General features: G+C 43.3%; 3 protein-coding genes across 3 annotated transcripts in view; 2 read left to right on the top strand and 1 right to left on the bottom strand.

Annotated features, from left to right (window-relative positions):
• Positions 1–4,564, bottom strand: part of ALPK2 (alpha kinase 2) — a 28,392-nt gene extending 23,828 nt beyond the window's left edge. The window contains exons 1-2 of the mRNA XM_058044590.1: positions 4,500–4,564; positions 3,942–3,979 (exon numbers count right to left, since the gene is read on the bottom strand). Of these exons, the coding sequence (XP_057900573.1) occupies positions 3,942–3,979; positions 4,500–4,564 (103 nt within the window). The remainder of the gene's footprint in view (positions 1–3,941; positions 3,980–4,499) is intronic.
• A 328-nt stretch (positions 4,565–4,892) lies between these two features.
• On the top strand, positions 4,893–21,119 carry MALT1 (MALT1 paracaspase). The gene is made up of 17 exons (XM_058044516.1): positions 4,893–5,044; positions 5,799–5,965; positions 6,860–6,981; positions 7,374–7,524; positions 7,648–7,826; positions 8,059–8,155; positions 8,873–8,905; positions 9,975–10,001; positions 11,052–11,084; positions 11,912–12,115; positions 15,129–15,306; positions 16,462–16,536; positions 16,923–17,050; positions 18,574–18,723; positions 19,434–19,591; positions 19,780–19,905; positions 20,652–21,119. The coding sequence occupies exons 1-17, from the start codon at positions 4,893–4,895 to the stop codon at positions 21,114–21,116; spliced, it is 2,445 nt and encodes an 814-aa protein (XP_057900499.1). The 3' UTR covers positions 21,117–21,119.
• Positions 21,120–21,728: 609 nt separating this feature from the next.
• Positions 21,729–25,097, top strand: part of ZNF532 (zinc finger protein 532) — a 42,841-nt gene continuing 39,472 nt past the window's right edge. Inside the window, exon 1 of the mRNA XM_058044513.1 lies at positions 21,729–21,775. The gene's annotated coding sequence lies outside the window, so the exon portion shown is untranslated. The remainder of the gene's footprint in view (positions 21,776–25,097) is intronic.

Raw genomic sequence — 25,097 nt, forward strand, 5'->3', positions numbered from 1 at the left:
AGAAAGAAAGAAAGTAGGGAAGGAAGGAAGGAAGGAAGGAAGGAAGGAAGGAAGGAAGGAAGGAAGGAAGGAAGGAAGGAAGGAAGGAAGGAAGGAAGGAAGGAAGGAAGGAAGGAAGGAAGGAAGGAAGGAAGGAAGGAAGGAAGGAAGGAAGGAAGGAAGGAAGGAAGGAAGGAAGGAAGGAAGGAAGGAAGGAAGGAAGGAAGGAAGAGAGGAGAGAAAGAGGAGAGAGAAAGAGAGAGAGAAAGAGAGAGAGAAAGAGAGAGAGAGAGAAAGAGAGAGAGAGAGAAAGAAAGAAAGAAAGAAAGAGAGAGAGAAAGAAAGAAAGAAAGAAAGAAAGAAAGAGAGAAAGAAAGAGAAAGAAAGAAAGAGAGAGAGAGAAAGAGAGAGAAAGAGAAAGAGAGAGAAAGAGAGAAAGAGAGAAAGAGAGAAAGAGAGAAAGAGAGAAAGAGAGAAAGAGAGAAAGAGAGAAAGAGAGAAAGAGAGAAAGAGAGAAAGAGAGAAAGAGAGAAAGAGAGAAAGAAAGAAAGAAAGAAAGAAAGAAAGAAAGAAAGAAAGAAAGAAAGAAAGAAAGAAAGAAAGAAAGAAAGAAAGAAAGAAAGAAAGAAAGAAATCTCCACTAACCACAGGATCACAAGACTGACCAACTACAGTACCATATGTATAACACAAAAACCTGTCACCTGTGAAATTGGAGTGTCCTGCCTAAATGCTGCTATGCTCCAGGGTTAATGCTACTTCCATTGCCATTCCCCTGGAATGTCCCTCAAATGTCTTTAGCTTCCTACAGAACTTGGCATATGTTTTATTTAGCTCCTCTAAGAAGTCAACAGGTATAATTGCATCCAACCACCATTCCTACCCTGCCAACTGTTTTGTATCTGGGAACATACATATTTTTTTACTCCTCATGCAGGGCACCTCTCAACAGAGGTCTTTTGAAATGTTACATTTTTCTTCTTCCAAAGTAAAACAAAACATAAGACTTTCCAGTTATACAATTAACACAGACATTACACACCAATTTGTATTTCTTAAATGAGGTGTTATATGCCCTGTATGGAAATACATACAATATACTTATGGTCTGGAACATATAACTTTGTCTTTCCAGAAAGGTTGCCATGAATGTTTTGCTATGTTTAAATGGTTTTCCTGATGTTCTCTATTTAAACTTTTCCTTTAACAGAAATCAAAGATTTCAAAAGTTTTTGGTTCAAAGTTTCATCAACACTGACATTGGGAATCTTTTAAGCTCAGTGTATCTGTAAGTACTAATGGAATCTAGTTCCACATGAAATTTCTGATCCGCCATTCCTGGTCTATACAAGCTCTCCAACTTGGAACACCATAAAAACATTTTCCAAACGTGTTGTGATCATGGTTGCATTCTTAAACTGTTACCTTGTAAAAGTTACAACCTCCGAAAGAACAGAAACCAGAATTCCAGATTCAGTGTAACTTTGTGAACTCTACTCACCACAGGGCTATAGTGACGATTTGTACAGCACTGAGCCTACTACAGAGTGTAACATTTGATGGGGTAGTAATGACAACCCATGGGTGCACAGATTTACAATGATGCATTTACTGCTTGTTTCTTCACCTCAGAGGAGTTCTGCCTGGTTCAGTGCTGTCTCAAATACAAATAACCACATTATTCTTTTCCAAGTCCTTTGAGATACCACAACCAAATGGAACACCTCGAGCAGCATACTTGTCAAAGAGTGCACAGTGTCAGAAACCAAACCACAGAAACGCTGTATTATCAAAACCAGTTATCACATTATTTGTTGGATTAACTAGGTCTAGGTAAGAAAAACATGAGTGAAGTTCTGGCTGTTCAAAAAGCAGATGTCTGGAAAATATGCCCTTGCCAAAAATTCTGTGATACATTGCAGTTCTTCAGCTGCCAATATCCAAGGCTTTTTGACAACATTTTGATTAGTGCAGTACCCACTGTAGACAGCCCCACACTATAAAAACACCTCAGCCATAATTCATCAGCTAAATAGAATAATAAATGACTGGCTCTGCACAGGTCAAACAAACACCTTAATATAGAGTAATTAAAATAAGCAATCACAGCACAACTCTTAACACTGATCTGTCTTAATCTATTTTTAACATCTGTCAAGCATCTGACCCTGCCAGACTGAGCAATTAATGAAGCCTGAGAATCGTCAATTACTACCAAGTGACCAGACCCTTTTCTCAAGAATGGAGGAACTTTTTATCTAATGAGTATTAGACCATGCAATAAACATTTAGAATTAATAAATTTGTTTTTCAGGATACCTAGTATCACTTACACGCTCTTTAGAGAAGGAAGCTTGCTTTTGTACAATTTTTGCAATTTTGTCTTAATGAGACTTGGTGGAAATAGTAGCAGAGTGCAGTTTCAGAAACAGTGAGCAGAATTATAAATGCAACATGTTTAAAAAAACCCAAATTTATCAGGATAAACAAAAATGGCTCTTCTTTAGCAGAAGGAAATAACAAATCCCATTTCCTGGTCAATAGCAGGATAAATCACTATATCCATGCAGTGCGTAAATCACTGTATCTATGTAGTGCTTTGGTAATAAAACTAACTTGCTCTTCTTCCTATATTAGACTTTTATGATTCACATCTATTTGCCCACAGGAGAAAAAAAAGCAGAAAAATAATTTTCGAAGTCCAAACACCCCGACCCCTCACTTACCCTCGAGCTGTTTGTGGATGTTCTGGGGTAGGCTGGTCCTGGGCTGGGCTTCCCTGCTGGAGACAAAGGAGGCTGAATTTGTGCGCGTTGTCGGGAGCTGCAAGCCAGCCCGACGGCTTCGCTGGTGTTTGGAGTGTGACCTCGGGGTAGGGAGTCTGATCACTGAACAGTTTGACTTTTAAGAGAGACGATTTCATTACATGCAGCAGATGGCCCTTCCTGGGAAAACCTCTGCCAGACAGGGAGTTGGCAGTGAGGAGAGGGCACATCCTACTTCCATAGAAGTCCGTAGGAATTTCCTAATGGCCTCGAGACAGAGGAAGTGTTTGCCTTAGCTTTTCATAACAAAGCACCGGATTGTTTTTTTAAGCACGTGCCTAACTGCTCTCCTAGACCCATTGGGAATTTCTTGCTGGAAGTTAAGCACTGCTAGGCATGAGAAAATCCACAGTGCCTACCTAACAAGCAGGCTGAGGAAATCAAAGGTGGACAGTGAACTTTTCATAATCTCTACACAGAAATTCACCTAATGATTCTCATCCGTCAAAGGCAAATAAGCAAATCCTGTAGTAAGAAACTATTTCCACTCTTGGTACCGAAGGAGACAAGACTCACACAGGGCAAATTGGAATGAATTGCACAAACTGCCCTGAGCTCAAGGGATCTGGAAAGGCTGAAAAGCAGCTTTTTGTGCCAAGTTTTTTCTTAAGCATTTTGAAGGACATGCAGCTAAAACTGGTTACAAGATACTACTGTGCTAAATATTTCTTGATCCCAGTGTTATCTATACAGATAGGAAACAGCTCTTCAGCAGTAAATACAGCACTTGCAGCCACATTCATCCAGAAATAACAATAAGGATATTGAGAGCCTAACAGTCAAAATAACCCCCACAGAAACGAGAGGCAGCCACACTCAAATCGGAACAGTTTGGGTTGGAAGGGACCTTTAAGGGTCATATAGTCATGAGCAGAAACACCTTCCACCACACTAAGTTGCTCCAAGCCTCGTCCAACCTGATCCTGCACACTTCTAATGATGGGGCATCTACCACCTCTCTGAGCTACCTGAACGCTTGATCACTGATTAAAAATGTTCGTAAAATTACCTCCTTAGACACTTTGAGTCCACTTTGAGCAAGTTGCAATACCGGAGTGTAGGGGGATACAGTATGGGTAAATGAAAGTGGTATAGAATGTAATTCTATCCCCTAATGAGTTGCAGCTGGTTAATTACTGAAGCTGAGGAGCAGGTCTGATGCTAACAGGACACACCTGTAGCCAATAAGCAGAAGGTTATAAAAGAGTGGATTGGGGGGAGCTGTAGTCAGTTGGCTGCTACAAGGACAATGAAGAGTCAGTGCCTAGAGGAGTTGCCTACAAGTAACATCAAGCAGGTACGAATCTCTGGCAATATGCAACCCTTGCAATGTAATAATAGAGCCTTTGTACTGTAATGACAACAGAGAGGTGAGAATTCACCTCAGATCATCTGTCCATTTGCAGGGATGACCATCACTCAAGGGAACATCTCCTTGGGAGGCTCTTCGCGAGCAGCCCCTCTTCTCCCTCGATAAGGACGCAAGGTGCCTTACACTGCGTGCTTCGACAGTGGCAGCAGGCTGGGGAAAGTTGTGACAATGAGAAGAGAGGAGTTGTGATGATGGTTGTACTGGCTGCAGTTGGATAAAGCTGCTTCTCCTCAAAGCGAGACCCCGGCCCGCAGTGTTCTGGGGGCTTTGTCTGGTTTATGCCCCAGGCCCGGCTCTAAAGCCACGTTCGACCTTCTCAGCACCAGGTGGAGACCCCGCAGGAGGTCTCGCCCTCGAAGTCGGATACTAGACACTCACATTTCAACATGGGTACAACCGCACCCAGTCTGTTCCCTCTCGGTGTCCGACGGGACGTACCCGGAGCGCGGTGCCCCCCTCAGGGCCGGGCTCCCTCAGGGCGCGGTGCCCCCCTCAGGGTCGGCCTCCCTCAGGGCGCGGTGCCCCCCTCAGGGCGCGGTGCCCCCCTCAGGGCCGGGCTCCCTCAGGGCGCGGTGCCCCCCTCAGGGCCGGGCTCCCTCAGGGCGCGGTGCCCGCTCTCCCCTCAGCCGGATCCCGCTCACCGCCCCATCCCACGCTGCCTGCACTCCCCACGCGGCGCTTCCTTCCGGGCGGCGGCACCGCCCCGGCGAGCAGCCATGGAGCGCGGCGCGGCGGGGCCGCTGCCCCTCAGCCGCCTGGCCGGGCCGCTGCTCCGCAGGCTCAGCGAGCTGCTGGACCGCGCGGCGCCCGGCAAGGGCTGGCGGGAGCTGGCGCAGCGCGCGGGGAGCCGCGGCACGGTGCGGCTGAGGTGAGCGCGGGCGGCGGGGCGCGTTTGTCTCTCTAATCCCCTAAAACACTGAAAGTCCGCTTGGTAAGTGACGGTATCACCACATACTGAAGGTAGCTCGCCCCCAGGCTTGCGTGGCGCTGTGATTTAAGGAAGGAAACGTTGATGAATCTTTTTAGTGGACATACGTAACCTTGTATTCTCTTTAGGTAGCTGTCATTGTTTCTTTATTTGTGTTGATTGAATCGGCTGTGATTGAAAGTGCGTGATGACAATGATACCAAAGTTGACTCTATAAAGTTCAGACACAGTTAACTGCACTGTACAGTCGGTGTGTTAGGCTGGGCTCCAGCAGTCACTTGTTTACAACAACTTTAAAATCAGTCTTCCTGTTCTTTGAAGTTAAGAGTCTGACTCACTCTCTACGGCTTCTGAATTAGGCTCATGGAAATGAAAGGTGCTGTACTACTTTTTCTGCTGACACTTTAAAAGTGAAAAATAGAAGTACATTTGCTGAGAATTGTGAGGTACATGCATCTCTTTTACCATCGAGCTCACTAATACCAGTTTCTGTCTGTGGAAGTATCACTGAATAACCTCTGAACTCCTGAAACTTGAAGGAAATGCTGTAAATATGTCCAAATCAGCTAGGAATTTCCCATCTCTGTTTTTAAAAATATTTTTATTTATCTACAAGTGATTGTTTACCCAGGTCCTTTCCGAGGAAGAGGTACTGAGAAGGCGTGTGCCGTGTCTCTGTCCCATTATTCCACAGCCCTCTGGACGTGGAGCAGTGCTCCCTGCAGGTGCTGGAGCCGGAAGGCAGTCCCAGCTGGAGTCTCCTGAAGCTGCTGGGGGATCGGGGCTGCACTGTGCTGGAGCTGACGGAGTCCCTGCAGGCCCTGGAGCACACAGAGGCTCTCCGGTGTCTCAGCCATTCAGGTCAGTTCTGAGCTGTGCTTTTACTGCAGCCCTGGATTTTAGACTGGCAACACTCAAGGTAGCCCTCTACAGTAACCAAAATCATCTTTAGTGCTTTCATTCTGGTAGTTGGGATGCAGATGATTACTGAGGTTATTGGCTGATCTGATTCTGAGGTTAAATGTGAGCCAAGCTTTCATGCAGTGCTGTTGCAGACTCAGACTTGGCTGGGTGTTGTCATTCAGTTTGCTGACTGGGGTTTTGTCTCCAGTGGATTTGGTTTTGGGATCATCCTGTAGTAAGATCTGGAATGGTTTAGGTTGAGAAAATAACTGCTTCATATCAGAGTGGTGTCAGAGTTGCTCTCCTGGCAGTTAAGCTTGGCAGTAGAAAATTTGACCTTGCAGAAAACCTCAGCCCTGTGTTCTGCAGGAGGCAGAGGCTTAAAGCTGAAACCAAAGATTCAGCTCAAAAGAGTGCATAAGGAATAGCAGGAAAATGTGCTCTGTTGGACTTAAACTCTGACTGCTTTGATTCCCTCAGGCTGGGCTTTAATCTGAACAGCTTAAAGAAATTGTTGGGAGTGAGCAAGCATTTAAAACTGAGAATATCTTTCCAAAAAGGCATCTGTGATACCATGAGACACATAATTTCCTTTAAAATTAAAATGCATTAATGATATACTTTAAATCTTTTATGAGCTTCATCGAGTACTGATCAATTTGAGCATGGATTTTGTGTAGTGGAAGACAATTTTGAATGTCCTAAAGTAATCTAACTAATTGGAGCTGTGTGTATACACAGTACAAACAAATTATTTTCAAGTATATTTAATGTCAGAAATGTTCTGTGCTCCAAGGGCAGTTTAAATGCAAATATAAATTATGGGCTTGTATTTCTTCATAACTTTCCTAGGTGTAAAGATCGTTGTACAGCCAGACTCTCAAGCAGTGCTCTCTGGTCAGGTCGTCAAGCTGTGCTGCTGGGCAACAGGACACCCATTTGTGCAATACCAGTGGTTCAAGCAGGAAAGAGAGGTAAGAGTTCATAGAGAATGCAGGTTTTTAAATAGTGAAAATGAAACATAAAACATGATTTTGGATTGTCCTTTTTTTAAGACTCTTATTCACAATGAGAGAAGATTGCTGTAAATATTCATAAAACTCATAAAGTTTAAGAAATGCTGGATGATCCTACAAATGTGCTAAAACAAAACTGCGATTCCTTGTGTTCACACCACTTCATTCCTGGGGGCTGTGAATGTGGAATGGGGCAGAAAGGAAGCTGTAAGTTCAGTTGTCTCGGCCTACCAGTAAGTGAAGGAGTTGAAGATGGTGTTAAGGACTTGGAAATAAGTATTATAATGCTTGATCCTGGTTAAGATTAAACCAATTGAAATTGAAGGACTTTTGGTTCACCTGTGATGCAGGTTCCCCATGGTAATTCTCCAGAACTGGTTTTGAGTCCAGTGAGTGTAAAGGATTCTGGCTTTTACATCTGCCGCGTGAACAGCGAATCTTCTTTCGTGTTCAGTCGGTGGGCGCGCCTTGAAGTCTGCGAGCTTCAGGATCCGCCTTGCGGTGAGTGGCACCAACACCTTCTCAAAGTGCCTTCCTGCTTCCTCCAGGCACTGGGGTCCCTGTTGCTGTGCTTAGGTTGTCTCACACTTCCTTTTCTTGGTACTTCCTTTTCCTTTTTTTAAGGGCTCTTAACAGGTTTGCCTGAAAACAAGTTGTGCATTTGTAATCAGCCTCGGCCACAAAACCTGACTGTGGGGGATGCTTTGGTACTAGAATGTGGAGCTGTTGGAAACCCAATTCCTCATTACCAATGGTTCAGAAATGGATTTCCTTTGGCAAATGGGAGCAAAAATGTCTACACAGTAAGTTACTACAATGGGTCACACTTGGGAGCAAATGTTAACCACTTTGAGCTTACCGCAGAAAGTTGCCTTGAAGAAAATAATTTCTCCAGAACCTTGGTAACTTCAGATGAAGTGCTGCTTTTAGTTTTTTAACTCTTTTTTGCCTGTGGGGCTTAGATGCAAGGCTTAAATACCTGATGCAGGTATTTCTTGGAGGTCTGTTGGGATGATTGTGGTGATGCTTGCATAGGTAACGTATGTGGATGTGGGACATCAAGGAACGTACTGGTGTCATGTGTTCAATGACCGGGAGGACGAAGACAGCAACAAAGTACAAGTCATTATAGGTAAGGAGTTCTTCTGTTTCATACAGGTCAGCTCCTTTGTCCATTTTTTCCACATCACTAAAATTTATTTTTGAAGCTTTCAGTATTAAGACAAGTACATGCCTTCTATATTTTTAGTTTATCTATTTGTTAAAACACCTGTGCTTGCATCCAGCAAATGGCATTTTAGAGTTTTGGGGTTTTATGGTAACCAGCACACAACTGCTGTCCCTTTTTGGCCCTGCCAGCATGTATGAGGCATGTTAGCAGATTGCTAGCTGATTTATGCTTTTTGACAACTCAAAACCACTTTAACCTTTGCTGGGGATATGAACTCTGTTACATGGAGTCCTTCAGCAATCAGAGGTTAGACTGATTGTTCATTTCAAGTAGAATGAATGAATGATTGTTCATTTCAAGTAGAATGAATGAATGATTGTTCATTTCAAGTAGAATGAATGAATGATTGTTCATTTCAAGTAGAATGAATCAATTTCAGTGCTGTGTATTTGCAGTGAACTGAAGAGGACTTCCTCACCTAAGCAATACCCTAGTGTAGTACTCCTGGGTTTCAGGAATCATTACTGTACAGTGTTATGGCCAATGCACATTTACGCTGCTGTAAAGTGAAGCCACATTGCACAGCAGCTTGACAGTGCCCTTTGTCTTCCACCTCGTGTGCTAACTCTCATAACTGAGAGCTCATCTTCCAATTTTTTCCCCTCCTTAAAACACAAGGAAGGAAAGCTGTAGCAGTGGAGTGCACAGAAGGTAAGGTAAACCTCTAATTGTAGTTTTAAAAATTGGTGATGGGAGTGACAGGTTGTTGAGTGTGTTGCTGAAAGGCATATGTGGGTTTTCAGGCAAACCTGGGTTTAAAACAGTGAAGGATGATGCAACAATCCTCCTGCATGTGCTTCTCTCTTCTTTGCCTGGACACCATGATCTAGATCTCACAGGAGAAAAAATAGGCTACTTCCTTCTTTTGTGGTATTCAAGTGATCTGGAGATTTCTCTGGTGAGGCTCAGGAGGCAACATCCTAGCAAGAAAATCTGGAGATGTTCAGGAACCTGGGTGATCTTGGAGAGCTGGCTAGAGCTAGTTCCAATGCCAGCTCCATGTCTGCAGAAGTGTTTGTAGCAACTTCCTTAGGATGATTTTTATTCTCCTTTGCATTGTTGCAACAGGGAGGAGAAGTGTCTTGTGACTGAAATGTTGGTGCCATCCCTCCCTGCTGAGCATCTCAGAGTCTGCAGCACAGACTCTGAGAGGGGATTTGGTACAGTGGTGCAAGGCTGCTCCCAGAGAGCACTGCTGCTTCAGAGATGTTAATTTTCTTTTCTCTGCTTTCCAGTGTTTTCAGAATAAAGAGGTGAAACCCCTGGTAACTTAGGATGTTTGAAGATTGTGTCTGAAGTCTTTCTGAATACACATGGCTTCCCAAAATCAGATTTTTTGCTCAGGATGTTGCTTTTTTTCAGCCCTTCAAGCATCTGTTCTTCAGATTCTGATACCTTGTTCCTTTTTCCCTCAACCTACTTGCATGCCTGTGGGATTGAGGTGTCTTAACTGTCTCCCCCTTTGTTTTTACATTTACTGTACTGCAATGCTGTGTCTAGCACAGCTTAATGTATTGCTGTAGGATTTTCTCTTCTCTGTGTGGAATAAGCGCAAAAGGTTTGATTTGCATAAATGCAAAGCCAAAAGTATTTCAGAAATGTAGTTTGTTTTCTATGTTCAGCTTTGTTTAATAATAGCATGGCACTTATATTTTTGCTAATAAAATGGGGTTTCTGCTTCTTGTTTAAACTATTATTTTGTTGGTGTTTTCCTTCACAGAAGATTTAAGTGATCTTCAGGAATCAGGTAAGTGATAAGTTTTGAAAAACTTTAACTTGGCATCTTCATTTTATGTTACACTGAAGGCTTGCTGGGTTGCAGTATGAACTTTACAGTATTTGGATGTACCTGTAACTGAGAATTGAATAGCAGCTGGTATCACCTTAACAGCAGCACAGCTTTCTAGTTCCAAGAGATTGAACTTGAAGCATATAGAGAATCACAGGGGTGCTGTTTGTAAAATAGCCCAAGGCTGCACATATACATACACAGATACAAAGGGAATTATCTTTCTTGTCTGGGGTTTCTTGGGGCTCCCAGTTTTAGCACATTGCTACTTAAAGTGAAAAAGATCTGAGGTGTCTGGCTATCACTCCTGTTGAGTGGCATATTTCTTCCAATCATGTTGGAGTCAGCCAATGTGATCTGAAGCCTGTTAGGTGGTTAGTGTAGAGGTGTAGCTCCAGAGGGGATTATCCCTCATACAGTTTTCCCAAAGCCTCAACTCCCAAAGATAGTTTCCTGGGTTAGATATCAAATATGTTTATGTTTGCCCAGCCTCAGTTTCAACCACTGAAGGGCTTCTCTGTCATACGGTGTCGTGTTATCCAGGTGAGCCGCTTCGGCACACTGCTCACTGTTTCTCTTGGCACAGCACTGGCTTTGCCACCCCTCTGCGAAGTACAGAATAAAAGCATTTTCACACTCAGATGGGAATCCCTGCTAAACATGTCCCACCTGGCATGTTGCATTTTGTTTGGAGAGGATGAACTGGTCAGATGTCACTGAAAATGCCAATGTGCAGTTTGTGAGATTCAGCATCTATTCTTTCTTAATCTATAGAATTAGCTATTCACATCCAGTCAGGATTGTTTGCTGGAAGAGGGTGAAGGAAATCATCTAAACAAAAACAACAATACCAACAAAACACCCCCAAACCCCACCAAAACAAAGAGGGCTTTTTCCTGCATTAAACCAGCAAAGTGTTAGAGAAAGCAGTGCTATTAGACTGTGGCTGTGGGGAAGATGCAGTTCATTTTCTGTAGTCACTGACACACTTCTCTTTATTTCAAACAGACCCACAAGAAGAATCAAGTCACAGACCTGTGGGTAAGTAGTTTTGTACTGAAATGACTGTATGCATTTGACATCTAGGATGCAGATTTTGCTGCTACTGATACTGCCAGTGCAAGACCCATGGGGCAAATAGAGAGCTCCAAGGAGGGAGATCTGTGGATATTTGTGTAGTCCTTTTAGAATGCTTGTTTGCCCTTTCAGAAGTAAACTGTGCCAAGGGCACCAGTGCTGTTAGTGACCCTGTGAAGCGTTTGCAGCTTCTCAATAGGGGCTGTTTCAGCTTACTGCTTCAGATTGCTGTGCCAGGCCTTAGCCAGTGTGTTCCTGCATTCCTTTGAACCCTTGGAGCCAGTGCTATTGGGATGATGTGATGGAAAGCATTGCTATCCTGTCTGCTGAGGAAATGCTTGCAGCCCTCCCCATTCCGTCCTGTGGATGCTTTGGTGCTGAACTGAAGCTCATAATGAGGTGGATAGCACATGTCATTTGATGAATAGTTGCTGGGTTTTTTAAATCATGTTCTTAAATTTGCACTGTAGACTTGAGTGGTCAGGCATGTTGTCCTGTTGATACTTAACCAGATGGAAAGGCTGCTGGCCTCTGTCAGAATTTTATGGCTCTTTCAGGTTCATTAGTGTGAGGGGGTGTAAGTGTTCCCCTCTCACGCAGGTGATTTTTTCCTTCAGGCTGAAAAGAGAGTTGAGCTGTGTTGTTGATGTGGGATGACTTGTAAAATCAGATAAAATATTGTGCCTGAAGTGAGATTGATACCCTTTTCACTTTGGAAAACTTTAAATTTAAAGGTGTTGAATCCATGGAATATATAAATGTGACTTTTTTTTCTCTCTGTGTCTTGGCAGCCACAGACAAGGTGGCTCTGTTAATAGGAAACATGAGCTACTGGAATCATCCCCAGCTCAAGGCTCCAATGGTAGATGTCTATGAATTGACCAGTTTGCTAAGGCAGCTGGATTTCAAAGTTGTGTCTTTGCTGGATCTTACTGAGTCTGAGATGCGAAATGCAGTGGATGAATTTTTACTTCTCCTGGACAAAGGAGTTTATGGTAAGGACACGTGCATCCCTTCTGAAGTAGGTCCATTTTGTATGTATCAAGTAGCAAACATCTGCTATTTGCCTCACCTAAACAACCTTCAGGGTAAATATCATATATGTAGAATGGGAAGAATAAGTTAAAGGCACCCACCAGCATACTCTCTGACTTTGGTTAAAATGCTGTTGTTCCTTTACTTTTACAACAGATCAGATGTTTGAACTTCATTCTGTAACCACACCTAAAACTGCACTGCAGGCTTTTATTTTGTTTGATAGTACTTTGCTTGCTTAGATTTGATTTTGGGCTGCAAAGCACAAGGCAGAAGTGGGGGAGAGCATGATGGAATTGATGTATGGAGTAAAAGCCTTGCATGGAAAAGGCCAAGAGTGATCTGGTTTGGAGTGTAAGGAAAGTTCTTACGTTTTCACTGACTGCCATTATTTTGTCATTTTTCTAAGATTGTATTTGCTAAGATTGTATAGAAAACTCCAGAAATTATTTAGGACAGAGAGCAAAATATTTTCCCAGGTCCCTATTTTTTGGATTGCAGAATTCCTGTAGTAAAAATCCATTTGAGAAAACATTATTTGATCCCTTTTTGGAACACAAGGTCAGCTTATTTCTTAGCATGACTTTTTTTACGGATGTGTTACCTGATGCTCTCTCTGTGCAGAACTGCCTGCTCTGACATTTGGGCATTTATATCTGAGCCAAAACCTGCCTGACACGAAGCCTCAGTCTGGCAGGAACATGAGGCTTTTGAGACCAGTTTGCTTTTATTATTCCCTGGGAAATAGATGGCCTTATCTATTTGGGTGAGCTTTGAGATTTTTGCACCTTTTCAATTTTTCTCCCTAATTGTGGACATGAATGTAGCAAATAAAGTACTGAAAGGCTTTAATTTCTCAGCAGCACCATATGAAAACTCTTACATGGCATATTTTTGCAGTTATACTTTTCCAGCCAGTTGATACAAAAGGTAAGCAGAACAGTTTTAGGTGGTGTGTGGCAATAACTACTTCTGTTTAAAGGATTAGTTTTGTTCTTTCTGCATAGTGGCTATGAATGGCTTAAAGCCTATAAAAGATGCTGTCAGAGCACAAATAGGTAATGATTTATTGCCTTTTCTAGTGGGCATAGCTTCAAATAGAAGAGACATAATGACTACTGCTGCTTAGTCCCTGCTACATATAAACCTGATGCTTACTAGGTTGTGTAATTCTGGCTTGCTGCCAGGAAAGTGGCATTTCAGATGCTGGTCCTTAAGAGCAGGGGTAGTAAACAAAGTGACGATGACTGTCTCCTCTGCTGTCTTAGTCTGTGCTGTTCTAAATGTGGGTTGCAATTAACATTGTATTCCACACAGGGTAAAAGCACTGACCCATGTGTTTGAAAGGCTAAAAATATTTAGGCTGCTTTCTTTTTAAATGAGAGGGACTGAGGGGAGAGAGGCAGATATCAGTTAAATGCTGACGTCTCTGAGGAACTTGAGCCTACTTAAAATTGTTGTGTGTGTCCCTGTTGAGGCCCTCCAAATATGTTTACTCCACTTACCCCAGGTATGTGCAGATTTATTTCTGATCTTGAGCTCAACATATTAGCTGTTGCAGGTACTTGGCACGTAGCACAATCATCTGCCAAGGATAGAAAAGGAATGTGGTCAGTCAGTCCAATTACTTACAGAATATATGCTCAGATACAGAGAATCTTAAATATAACCCTGATTTCAGTCCAGATCGGAGCTCTGGAAATCACATGAAGACTTTCTTTTTAGCCTAGGGCCTAGACACAAGGTTATGCAGTTGCACTTTATACCATTTTTAGCTCTCTTGAAGCTCACCAGGCTCAGGTAGCCCTCGTATTTTCGTTTCTTGTAGCTATGTGTACTGAAAAGGTGAAAACATCTAGCATGCCTGCCTCCATGAGCTAGTATGTTAGGGTGAGGCTTATTTTGGGTTCTGTCTGAATCTGCCAGTGTTGTAGTGACTTAAATGTTTCAGCAGATGTTAGTAAGAATAACAACATAAGAATATGGTATCTCCAACCAGCATAAATTGTCAGATTTCTGTTGACTTTTATTCAGCTGAGCACTGTACTCTAATTGCAGATCTGACCCACAGACTGCTTTGACTAGGTAAATAAAAAATCTTTTTAGAAGGTGGAATTTGCATCATTAAGGAAAACCAGTACTGGGAATAGGCAATAGGAAAATTCAATTAAATCATACAAGCGTCTGGTAACTGCATTTTATGGCAGTAGAGATTATTGATTCTAAGTTATCTAATCTTCATGCAAATTTAAATGACTTTAATATTGGACATTTTTATTCATATAAGGAATATCTAAGTCCTAGCTTGCAGTTCCCTTTCTCGGGGTTGAGAAAAACTTTGTTTTATTGAAGATTCTAAATCTTAAAGTGTTGTAGACTGTTGTGCGGTGACACATGAGGGACATGATGGCAGGATAATAATTTCTGGGTAGATAAGCATGCAAAGAGTTTGTTTAGTAGACCCAGAAGAGTCATGAGTCTGTGACTAGGAGATATAGCTGCAATCAACTGAACATGAGCTGTTGGTAGTCGGTAATGGGGATGTCCTCTGGAGTCCCACCAAACTCTTCAGCATTATTTTTTTTTTCTGTCTATAAGCTGCAGACTTAGTGCTGCTCAGAGCTTAGTAATTGCACATGAGGAGAAGATGTTTTATGGTTGGCACATCTCCTTGTTCCTGTCTGTGAATTACACATAACAGGCCGTCTCTGTTAGAGGTTATAGCTATTAGAGCATTTTAAGAGTATTTAACTTTGTGTGTTTATGCAAATGTCTAACTGATTCTATTGCATGTGTGATTTTTGTGCTTCTTTTAATTTATTGTGTTGGTGTATTGTGGAGATGATGTAATTCTGGCTTGGAGTGACTTCAGTGAGCTCCCTGGCCCACAGTCAGCATTGCAGTTTTGGCCCCTTTTGAAATGGACAGAAGTCTCTGATGCCCTGCTCACTGTCGCACCTGTTTTGAACTCAGGTTTGTTGTACTATGCTGGCCATGGCTACGAAAACTACGGGAACAGTTTCATGGTTCCTGTTGACGCCCCGAACCCGTACCGCTCAGCCAACTGCCTGTGTGTGCAGAACATCCTGCGGCGGATGCAGGAGAAGCGCACGGGGCTCAACGTGTTCCTGCTGGACATGTGTCGCAAAAGGTACCCCCGGCACCCGGGAGCGAGCTGGCCTCTGCTCTCTGGGCTCCTCACAGAACGCTGGGCCTCCTGCACGTGACAACTCTTTAGGCTGAAAATTCACGGTACTGCAAAGTCCATGGTTCTGAGGATTCACAGCCTGCAGCTGAGTGCTTTTAGCATCGCTAGGATTCACCCAGACTTGTGCCCATGGCCTTGGATAGAGATGTGAACCTGGTGGTTAGACTTTGTCCCCATGGGTACATACCTGCCTCCTGATTTCAATGACATTTATTTCTTTTCTGCTGCTGTTTTTTAGACGTTATAAACAGACTGATCAGATAAAAGTAAAATTTGGCATCTTAAAGAAGAAACAGGACCCTTTCCCCTGGGATTATTATCCATCTTCTTCGTTACAGGGAGGAAGGAAAGCCCTGCGATCAAAGGCATGTTAACTTAACAGAAGGGCTCAAATGACGTGCTTATTTTAGAATTCCTGAGAGCCATGGATTTTGCTTCTATACTGAGGATGTTGTATCTTTATTTAGAGGTTAAAAACCAACTGATTTATGGGATTTTTTTCTACACAAAGTACTGTGTTCTTTCCATGTTGAGATACTACTATGATCATTAAACTTGAACTTGCAATCAGCTCTTCAGTCAGCACTTCTGGCAATTGGTCTCTGGGGAATGTTTCATAACAGAAAGTTGCTGGCGCTTCAGTATCTGTGGAGCCTCCAAACTTCTTTGCTAATGAAATGCCCATGACCCAATTCAGCTTCACAATCTGCTGTCCAAATAGAAAATCCATCTACGTAAGCTTTGTACTAACAACGCCATGTTTGGTGGGGAAAAGAGACTTTTTAAAAAACATGGTATTTTTGAAATAAGGTAAAATGGGTAGATACCAGAACTGTGTTTTGCAGAGATTGCAGCCAGACTCTACTGGTTAGTACAGCAAGCTCTTCTCTGGGTAATGCCTGGTGCCTCTGTCTTTACACTGCCCTCAGGCAGAGTGTTGATGGTGCTGGCTTTTGTATTTGAGCAGTCAGGATTCATTACAGACTCAGAGGAGTGAAACAAATTACTGGTTCTGAACTCTGTTTTGTGTTTTGATTTTGTTGCCATTATGAGTTCTCAAATTACTGTTTTACTTTCTTGTGTTTCCATTTATTACAGAAATGAATATGATGACACGATTCTTATCTTGGATGCTCTGAAGGTTACAGCCAACATTGTTTTTGGATATGCAACGTAAGGAAGTTATTCTTCTGTGCCACAGAAATGACTGAGATTTTATAGCTGATCTTTTTCAGAATTGTGCTGTGGGCCAGTAACCTTGGTCACTTTTCAAGTGCAAAAACTGCTGAATAGAAGTAGTCAGGAGCTTTACTAAAATTGTCAATAAGAAATTTAAACTCCTCATATGAGCAGTTTGATGAACAGGTCTAGTCTGTGGTGTCATTTTTAAGAGAAACTTCCATCAGCTGCTTGCAAGGGAACATGAAGAGCAGGTTGGCCTTGGACACAGCCTGGTTTTCAAATTGTAGGGTTTCTTTCCCCATTCCCAGTATAAATTTACTTTTAATCCTGCAGGTTTTTCAGTGTTTTTTCCTTGACTGATGCTGATGATCTCACAGGTGCCAGGGAGCAGAAGCTTATGAAATTCAGCAGCTGGGGTTGGCCAATGGAATCTTCATGAAGTTCCTGAAGGACCGTTTGTTAGAAGACAAGAAGGTCACTGTTCTGCTTGATGAGGTTGCAGAAGGTGAACTCCAGCTTACTGCACTAACTGTCTCTTCAGTCTGCATTACTGAAAACAACTTTGCTTCCGTGTCTTTCCTCTCATGGTGAATGTGTTACACGAATTAAATATTTCTTGTTGTGCTTTGTTCAGATACCAGGTGCTACTGGGCAGCATATGAACAACATTCCTGATGCTCAGCCTCTTTAATAGTGCTCAGTTTTATACTTTCCTCTTCAGTGAACCTTATTTGTTCTGAGTATCTTTCAGCATGGAGCTTTGAATTGTCCATCCACAAAACTGCTCTTCTGTCTGTGGTGCCAGCTGCATGTGGTAGTCCAGTCGTTTGCATGTTCATTTAAACAATTAACGTAATCCTCCTTGCCTCAGGGTGCTATAGCAATGATAATGATTTGTTCTCTAAGTGCAGTAAAAAGAGCAGTGCACTGTGTGAATTTGCCTGGCTCAGTGATTGTATTTTTGATGGGAGAAGCACTAAAGTGAAAAGTGTGGAGGGAAAGCATACTGCTTCTGTGCAGACACCTGCTCCAAGCACAGAACAGTGTCAGACTGGTGCGTGTAGGTGCATCTGCCCTGGGTGCGGCAGCCTGGGGCAGCTGCAGGTCACAGAGCTTTGTGTTCTGTTCAGGAATGCAGGGAAAGATTGACTGGTCAGGCAGCGTGACAAGCCCTGGGAGTATTCGCAGGTGTTGGATGCCAGGGAGTACACAGGTTCTGTGCAGACAGTGCCAGAGGATTGTTCCCATTAAGTGTTCCATGGAAAAGGCTGTAGCCTGCTGGCTCCGTGGCTCTTGCTGTGCCTGTGCCACCAGAGTGCAGTGCTGGCTCATGGTCAGCTTGGTGACCACTAGGTCCCCAAGCAGGTCCTTTCCTGCAGATCTGTGTCCCGGTGAGTCAGGGCCCTTCATGGGCCTCTGCAAGGGATTTTTCCTGCTTGGGAGCAGAACTTGGTGTTCCCTGTTACTGGACTTGATGACATTCCTCTCTGCTCAATTCCACAGCCTGTCCAGGACCCTCCCAAGAGCAGTACAGTCTTGTGGGGGATCAGCCACTCCTCTTGATTTTTAATCATCTGCAAACTTTCCAAGTTTTGTTCTCTCTCCTGACACATAGGTCATTAGTGATGCTGTTAAATAATCAATATTGCACCCTTGTATCTAAACCTAAAATACTCCCCTTGCCCCCAGTTCTTTACAATAATCTCCTCCAATGGAATTACTCACATTCTTGAAATTAGCCACTCTAATTAGGACCTTACCCAGTCAGAGCTGTGATCTGCTTGGACTGGCTCTGAGGAATGGGACAATGTTGGCCAGGCTGCATGCAACCCCTTGGGGCTCTGCAGAGCTGCTTTGGCCTTCAGGGAAGGAAGAGCTGAGCAAGGAGCACCTGTAAAACTGCAGCTCTTGATGGATGTGCTGGCTCTGCCATAACCACAGTAACCACACATTGCAGGAAGGTACTTAATTCAGTCTGAATTGCAGCAGCACTAATTTTAAAAGAACCTCTCTGCATCTTGTTTTTAGATATGGGCAAGTGTCCCCTTACCAAAGGCAAGCAAGCCCTGGAGATCCGCAGCAGCTTGTCAGAGAAAAGGGCATTAACTGATCCTGTTCAGCAAAGCACATCTTCTGCAGAGTGCCTGGCACGGAACCTGCAGTGGGCCAAGGCTCATGGTACAGTACAGTCTGCTTTCAGATGGCCCTGCTGCCGTGATGGGTGGAGGGAGGGCAGGCACTGCTGAGTGCAAATGGAAGAAGTGCAAGGCTATAGCTACATTTTCATTACTATGTTCAGTTGGAAGTTTTTGGGTTGGGGCTTATCCTTACATGAGATAGTAATGAACAAGGTGACATGTAGAATTCATGCATATTCAGTACATTTAAGACCACTCAGACCTTGGAGGGGAGACTTAGGGGTTGTCTGTCTTCTGGGACAGTCTCTCAGAACTGCTTGTCTAGCAGTGACATTTGTAAGATGTCACTGATCTCATTCTAAAGTCAACACTTAAAATAGCCAGGTGAACTGTATAGTAAATGTGCATGATTAAAAGAAGTTTTCAATGCAGACAACTAAGAAAACTAAAATAAGACTGAGATGAGTTCCAGGTTTCCTAGCCATTTAAGAAGGCCAGTGGGGTTTAAGACCTGTTTTTACCTTTTTCACCTAAACCTGTTGGAGTACATCTTCAAATTTCTTTGACCGTTGGGGCAGAGGGTCAGGGATAGCATTTCTAAGACCACTTGTCATATAGGAAGGCTCTCTCAGAGATGCAGATGTTTATTTGAGCCCAAGCACTTAATTCTTGTTTGTTAAATTATTGAAAAAGAAAACTGCATATGCTAAATTTATATTTAGACTGTACCAATGTGTTATTTATTGGCAGAGCTTCCAGAAAGTATGTCCCTTGAATTCCAGTGTGGTGTTCAGATTCAGTTGGGGTTTGCAGCAGAGTTCTCCAATGTCATGATAATCTATACACAGATAATTAAGAAGCCCCCTGAAATCACAGCTTGCAGAGCCCACATCACAGACTTCCCACTTGTAAGTGCTTCCTGCTGCTGTCTCATGATCTCGCTCCACTGAAGTTGAAAATTTTCTGCTCCACTCATATCAAGTTGCATCTTGTATAATAAAATGGGTCTAAAGTGCTTTAACTTATCAAACTGAAAGAAATACTATTTTATGATCTACAAATTCTATATCATCAATTAAGTTATTTTTTTTCTTAGGACTTGGATGTAGATCCTAAAGAGGCCAATAAAGGAACTCCTGAGGAAACTGGAAGCTATTTAGTTTCAAAGGATCTTCCCAAACACTGCCTCTACACCAGGCTGAGTTCACTGCAAAAGCTAAGGGTTAGTATATACTGTTCATTACAAGTTTGCCCAGATATTTGACACTATTTATGCTGCTTTGCAGTTCTGTTGAGGCAGCTGCGTATTGTTACTGTGGTAAGTTCTTTGGAGGGAAAGAATGGATAATAACACAGTTCAGTGACTTCAATTTCAGCTGAAAAGTAAAAGGCAGGGAATTGATGCATATGCAATCCTGAAACCAGTGTGCAAGGCCCTTTGTATTTTCCAGGCCCATGCTGAGCTTGGCCAAGATGGTTATTTTTGTGCATATCACCTATTGCATGCTCTGAGGGTGTTCCTGTGCTTTTTAGGAGGAACATGTCCTGAAGCAGAGCTGCCTCTTACACAGCCATTAGTAGGAGATGAAAGTGTTGTGTATCATGTGTTGTGTTGTGTTGTGCTCCTGGGCACGCGGTTTTTGAAAGGTTCTCTTCAGCAGACTGGGGCACTGCTAAGTGTCTGTATGTTTGTGTCGTGAGCATCTGTGCCAGACACAGCCTGGCATCTCTTCTTCGGGGCTTTTGGCAGTTGAGGTAACACAAGTTCTTCTGGAAGTACAGACTGTTCAGTGAACAAGCAGTGGCCAAAAGAGGACGTCAGGAAACAAGGCCTGCCCATCGTGTCTCTAGCTCCTAAAGAGATCACTCTGCTTCTCCAGGAGGCTGGACCCTCCCGAAGCGTTTCCTGTAGTGTTTATTTGCAGAGGAAGTATAACTTTTTCTCTCCCCTTCTTTCTGCTTTTACAGGAACATTTAATCTTCACTGTTTGCTTGCACTATGAGTATTCAGGAATAGAAGATACAATGGACGAAAGAAAGGAGATTAATGTTGGGAAGCCCCTTATTGCTAAATTAGGGCTTCACCCTGGATTCAAACCCAAGAACTGTCTCCAGACATGTTGCATGCCTGGTTATCCTGTTCACGATCCAGTGGAATCGAGTCCAGAGGCAGCTGAATACTACATCCCTAGTCATTGCCAACCCAGTTCCTCTCCAGGTGTTTGCCATCCACACTGTGCTTGCTCAAACAGCACCACACATCTGGAGGCATGTTCCTGCAATGGGACTGCCAGGATGTTTGCTCCAAGACACGAAGTACAGCATTACTCACCCACTGTGGAAAAGCAGAATGTACCAGTAGAGACAACGGATGATACTGTTGAACTGGAATTCTTCCTCTCTGACAGCCTGAGCTTCTCTGAACAGCAATAGCTGGGATGTGTTTGGAAAGACCAGAGTGGCATCCTTGAACAGAGGGGCTTCCACACTGCCTCTCCATCTTCTGGAGTTTGGAGACTTCTGGACAAGGCCCTTGGAGAGTCTAGAGTAGGTGCTGGGAATGAGATTGTGATGAAAAATTTTAATACCTTAAGAGACAAAACTGGACCAATAGATTTAGGAATGAAAAATGCATTCTTTCTAATTTTTTTTTCCACCTACTATTTGTTCTTTGGTACAGAGAAAAATCTGAACTGCTCCAAGTTTCCTATGCTGTTCTTTGGCCATCGTGTGTTAGGATTGGTCACTGATGTTCCAGTGCCTGGGATGCAGCCAGAAAGCAGCTCTGACTGCATTCCCCTCTCTGATTGCCACATGTCCAGTGTCAGGCAGCATCTGAGAGGGCTAAGATCTGTACAAGGAACCCAGAACCTGAAGAGCCAACAAATTGACATCACTTTTGATTTTAAGAGAACCTCCAATTATCAGAGGGAGCAAAGTCACAGAATCGTACTGTGGTGGATTGTTTCTATTTTGATTTTTCTTTTACATAACACTCTTTAAGATTTTTTGCTGATCTGATACCTGATTCTTCATGTTCTGGAAGAACACTATCTGGAAAGATGAGGGCAAGTGCCTGCTCAGCAAGCAAGGTATTGTATGGTCAGTTTCACAGACGTGCTGAGGGCTAAAACAAGAATCACGAGAAAAGTGATGTTTATTAGGTCATTGAAAGTCTTGAAAATGCAAAAAATATTGGGGTGTAAGGGAGTTTTCAGACAGGAGTAGTAGCCTTTCCTGTACTGGTAATATTGAGAGGAAGAATTGCTTTCATTAAGATCCTCATCATAAAAACAAGATAAGTGAATGCTGTTGAGGCAGACTAGCCAGTTTCAATCTGCAGTGGAGAGTGCTGCGATCTGGTGGCCTGGCAATGTCCTGGTGTGGCCATAAAACTTTTGAGATGGGAATGTTAATGTTTCTTTAACTAAATCTGGGATCTTTAGGTTGCTCTGTGCTGAAAGGTGGATATAGGTACATGGATATAGCTATTTCCAGGATGACAGCCATGCTTGAAGTAATCTGAACATGAGCTTGAATTTCTGTTTTCCTTCTGCAGGATGTTAAGTAGCATCATAGCTATTAATGAATGAGATCTACCTGCATTAACTGTTCTGTGTAGTTGACTTCTAAATCAGATTGTAGCTTGAGACATGCTCTAGGAGTGCGCTCCTTAGTTAATACTTTGTCAGTTTCCTAATTTGTATAAAAGCTTATTATTTTTTCTTACTGGGTAATAAATTGTTGTCCGTAAAATTATGTACTATGTGCATATGTAGTTGCTACATTCTTCTACGCCTTCCAGCCTTAAAGAGCCCAAAACTTTATTGAAACAAAACATGTGAGGAAAGATTTTCCTTAACAGAAAAGGGGAAATCTGAATCATGAGCTTCAGCTGAAGATATACAGATCTGGGCCTGGGCTGATAGCCTTGCTCCTCGAAGCTCAACCCTTGCCTCTTGAGAGGTGCAAAGGTGTTTGATCTTTAATAGGTATCCTTGGACATATTTGTATATGCATGTATGTACTTGTGTGTGTGTGAATTGATTTAAATCCTCTCTGGGCAGTATAGTATGGATATTGCCATCTTAGATCTAGAATTAAATTCCTGCTGCACTTATAGGAATGGAATCATTTCACAAATGTTAAATAGTCAGCAGTTAGGTGGTGCCAAATTCTTCAAGCATAAACCCCTGCCCAGCTCTGAGCCCTGTGACTCAGCAGCAGGGCCTCTGTTAGCCTTTGGCACTCGTGGTGCCTGTGTAAATCATTCTACATTGATTCTCGACAGATTTTCCTCTGTGTGCATCATCCATGTAGCAGTTGCCAGAGTGAGCCCTGCCATTCTGCCTCACCACCCTTTTGCACACTTATACTAAACCTGCTTTTGCTAATACCTTTAACAGAGTTCTCTGAGTGACCTAAATCACTCAGACTTGTCCAAATTGTATGACAAAAGTCTGCCTGTGGCAGTAGAGTGTGTAGAGGAAAACTTTATCTTTCTGAACCCTCTTTAAAAAGAGAATGGTGATGGAAAGGCATTTTCTCACTGCAGCACTGTCTTCAGGAAGTGCTCTAACTGTTTTAATTATTAGTGTTTAGAATTAAATACTCTGGTTCTTCAGTGCAAGCAGCACTCATGTCCTTTGGCCTGGGTCCAGGAAAGCACTTTAAAAGTTCAACGGGTATAAATTAACATTCTAATCGAAGTGAAATTGGTGGGATTAAAAGACATGCCTAAACCTAGGTAGTTGTTACCTCTCTCTTTGACTTGTGGTACACTTTCTAAATCAAAGCCTCAGGGGTTTGTTTTTTCCCTACAGTGCAGTTATTTGCAGATAATTGTTTTTTGCTGAAGTATCTGGTAGGCTAAATTACTTTGCCCTCTGCTGTAGCATTGCTGTATGGTTTTGTGTAACTGAAGTGTTTGTTACCTGGATTTGGATGTTGAATGCGTTAAGAAGGAAGGTTTAAGGTAATCTATGTAAACTCAGGCTTCTCTGGCACAAGAAGGGTTCATGTGCTTCAGAAAGGCCTCTGACTCACAAGACCATCTGCACCATGGAACTCTTCAGCAGATCTCAGGGCTGGCGTTGCTGTCTCTGTAGTTACTGCCTTGGTTCATGCATCAACTACTTTTCCTCATTCTGTCAGCTAATTAGTAACTTTGGCAGCTTTCACATGCAGTAAGCTCCTGGGCTATGTTCACCTTGACATAGATTCCTCAGTGCTGTAATGTGGATATGTTTCAGTATTTCTTCCTTGCACAGAATTTTAGTTCAGGTACAGTAAGATCTGCTCACATTTTAGAGTGCAGCATTCTGAGCTCCAAGGTTTTTGCTGGGAATTGGAGATAGGTTTAAAGCATCAGGTGGAGGAGAGCAGGTTGGGAATTTGGTTTGTTGGGATTTTTTAAAAGATTGATCATCTAGTAATTGCAGTAGTCAAGGAATGGAGTGGGGACACTTCCGTGTTGTGGCATTTAGGCAGTTAGTAATTTCTGAGGTATGGCTGCAGCAATTTAGTCAAAGCAGGCTTATTTTAAGAGCTAATGAGAAGTGCTGTGTCCCATGCCTGTTGCTGCAGGCGGTGAGCAGGGTCCCTGTGGGGAGTGTTGCCACAGCGACAGCCTCCACATCTGCAGCGCGTGTGGGAGGGAGCCACAGCCTCCCCCTCTGCCCTGCAGACAGATCTGCTGGCACCCAGCTCCCAGCCTTCAAAGCCGCTTGCAGGCAGGAGGAAAAGTCTTCAACCTGTTGTGCAAATTACTTCACTACACATAAGATAAAGCAGCTCTCAGATGCTTCCTGGGCTCTCTGATGACTTAACGTGGTGGTTATGATTTATTTCATCTCTCTAAACATGCGCCAGCTCTGCTTCCCGCCATCCTGTACGAAGAGGGATGGACTGTGCGTGGCAGGACAGGCTCCACGAATACTCTGAGTTGGAGGGACCTACAAGGATCAAGGACCCAGCTCCTTGCTGTGCACAAGGCCAGTCCCAAGAGTCACACCCTGTGCCTGAGAGCATTGTCCAAACGCTCCTGGGGCTCTGGCAGCCTTGGGGCTGTGATCATTCCCTGGGCAGCCTGGTCGGTGTCCTACCACCCTCTGGGAGAAGAACCTTTTCCTAATATCTAACCTAAACCTCCCCTGCCATTCCCTTGGGTCCTGTCAACAGTCACCACAAAGAAGATATCAATGCCTACAGAGGTAAGCACCTTTTCTGTGGGTTACCATCAGGCAGCCTGTCAGCAATTGCTCAGATTACTCCCCTCTGAAAGCTGTTTTTCAGAGCTGTAGGTGTTTAAAGCAGTCCCAGGAGTCTTCTCTGTTCACATCCTGTCTTCTTTGTGCCTGCCTGCTCTTTTCCTCTCTTTCCTCTTCTGCTGAATGCCAGCACTATGCATGAGAC

Source organism: Melospiza georgiana, chromosome Z (assembly GCF_028018845.1).
Source record: "Melospiza georgiana isolate bMelGeo1 chromosome Z, bMelGeo1.pri, whole genome shotgun sequence".
NCBI lineage: Eukaryota > Metazoa > Chordata > Aves > Passeriformes > Passerellidae > Melospiza > Melospiza georgiana.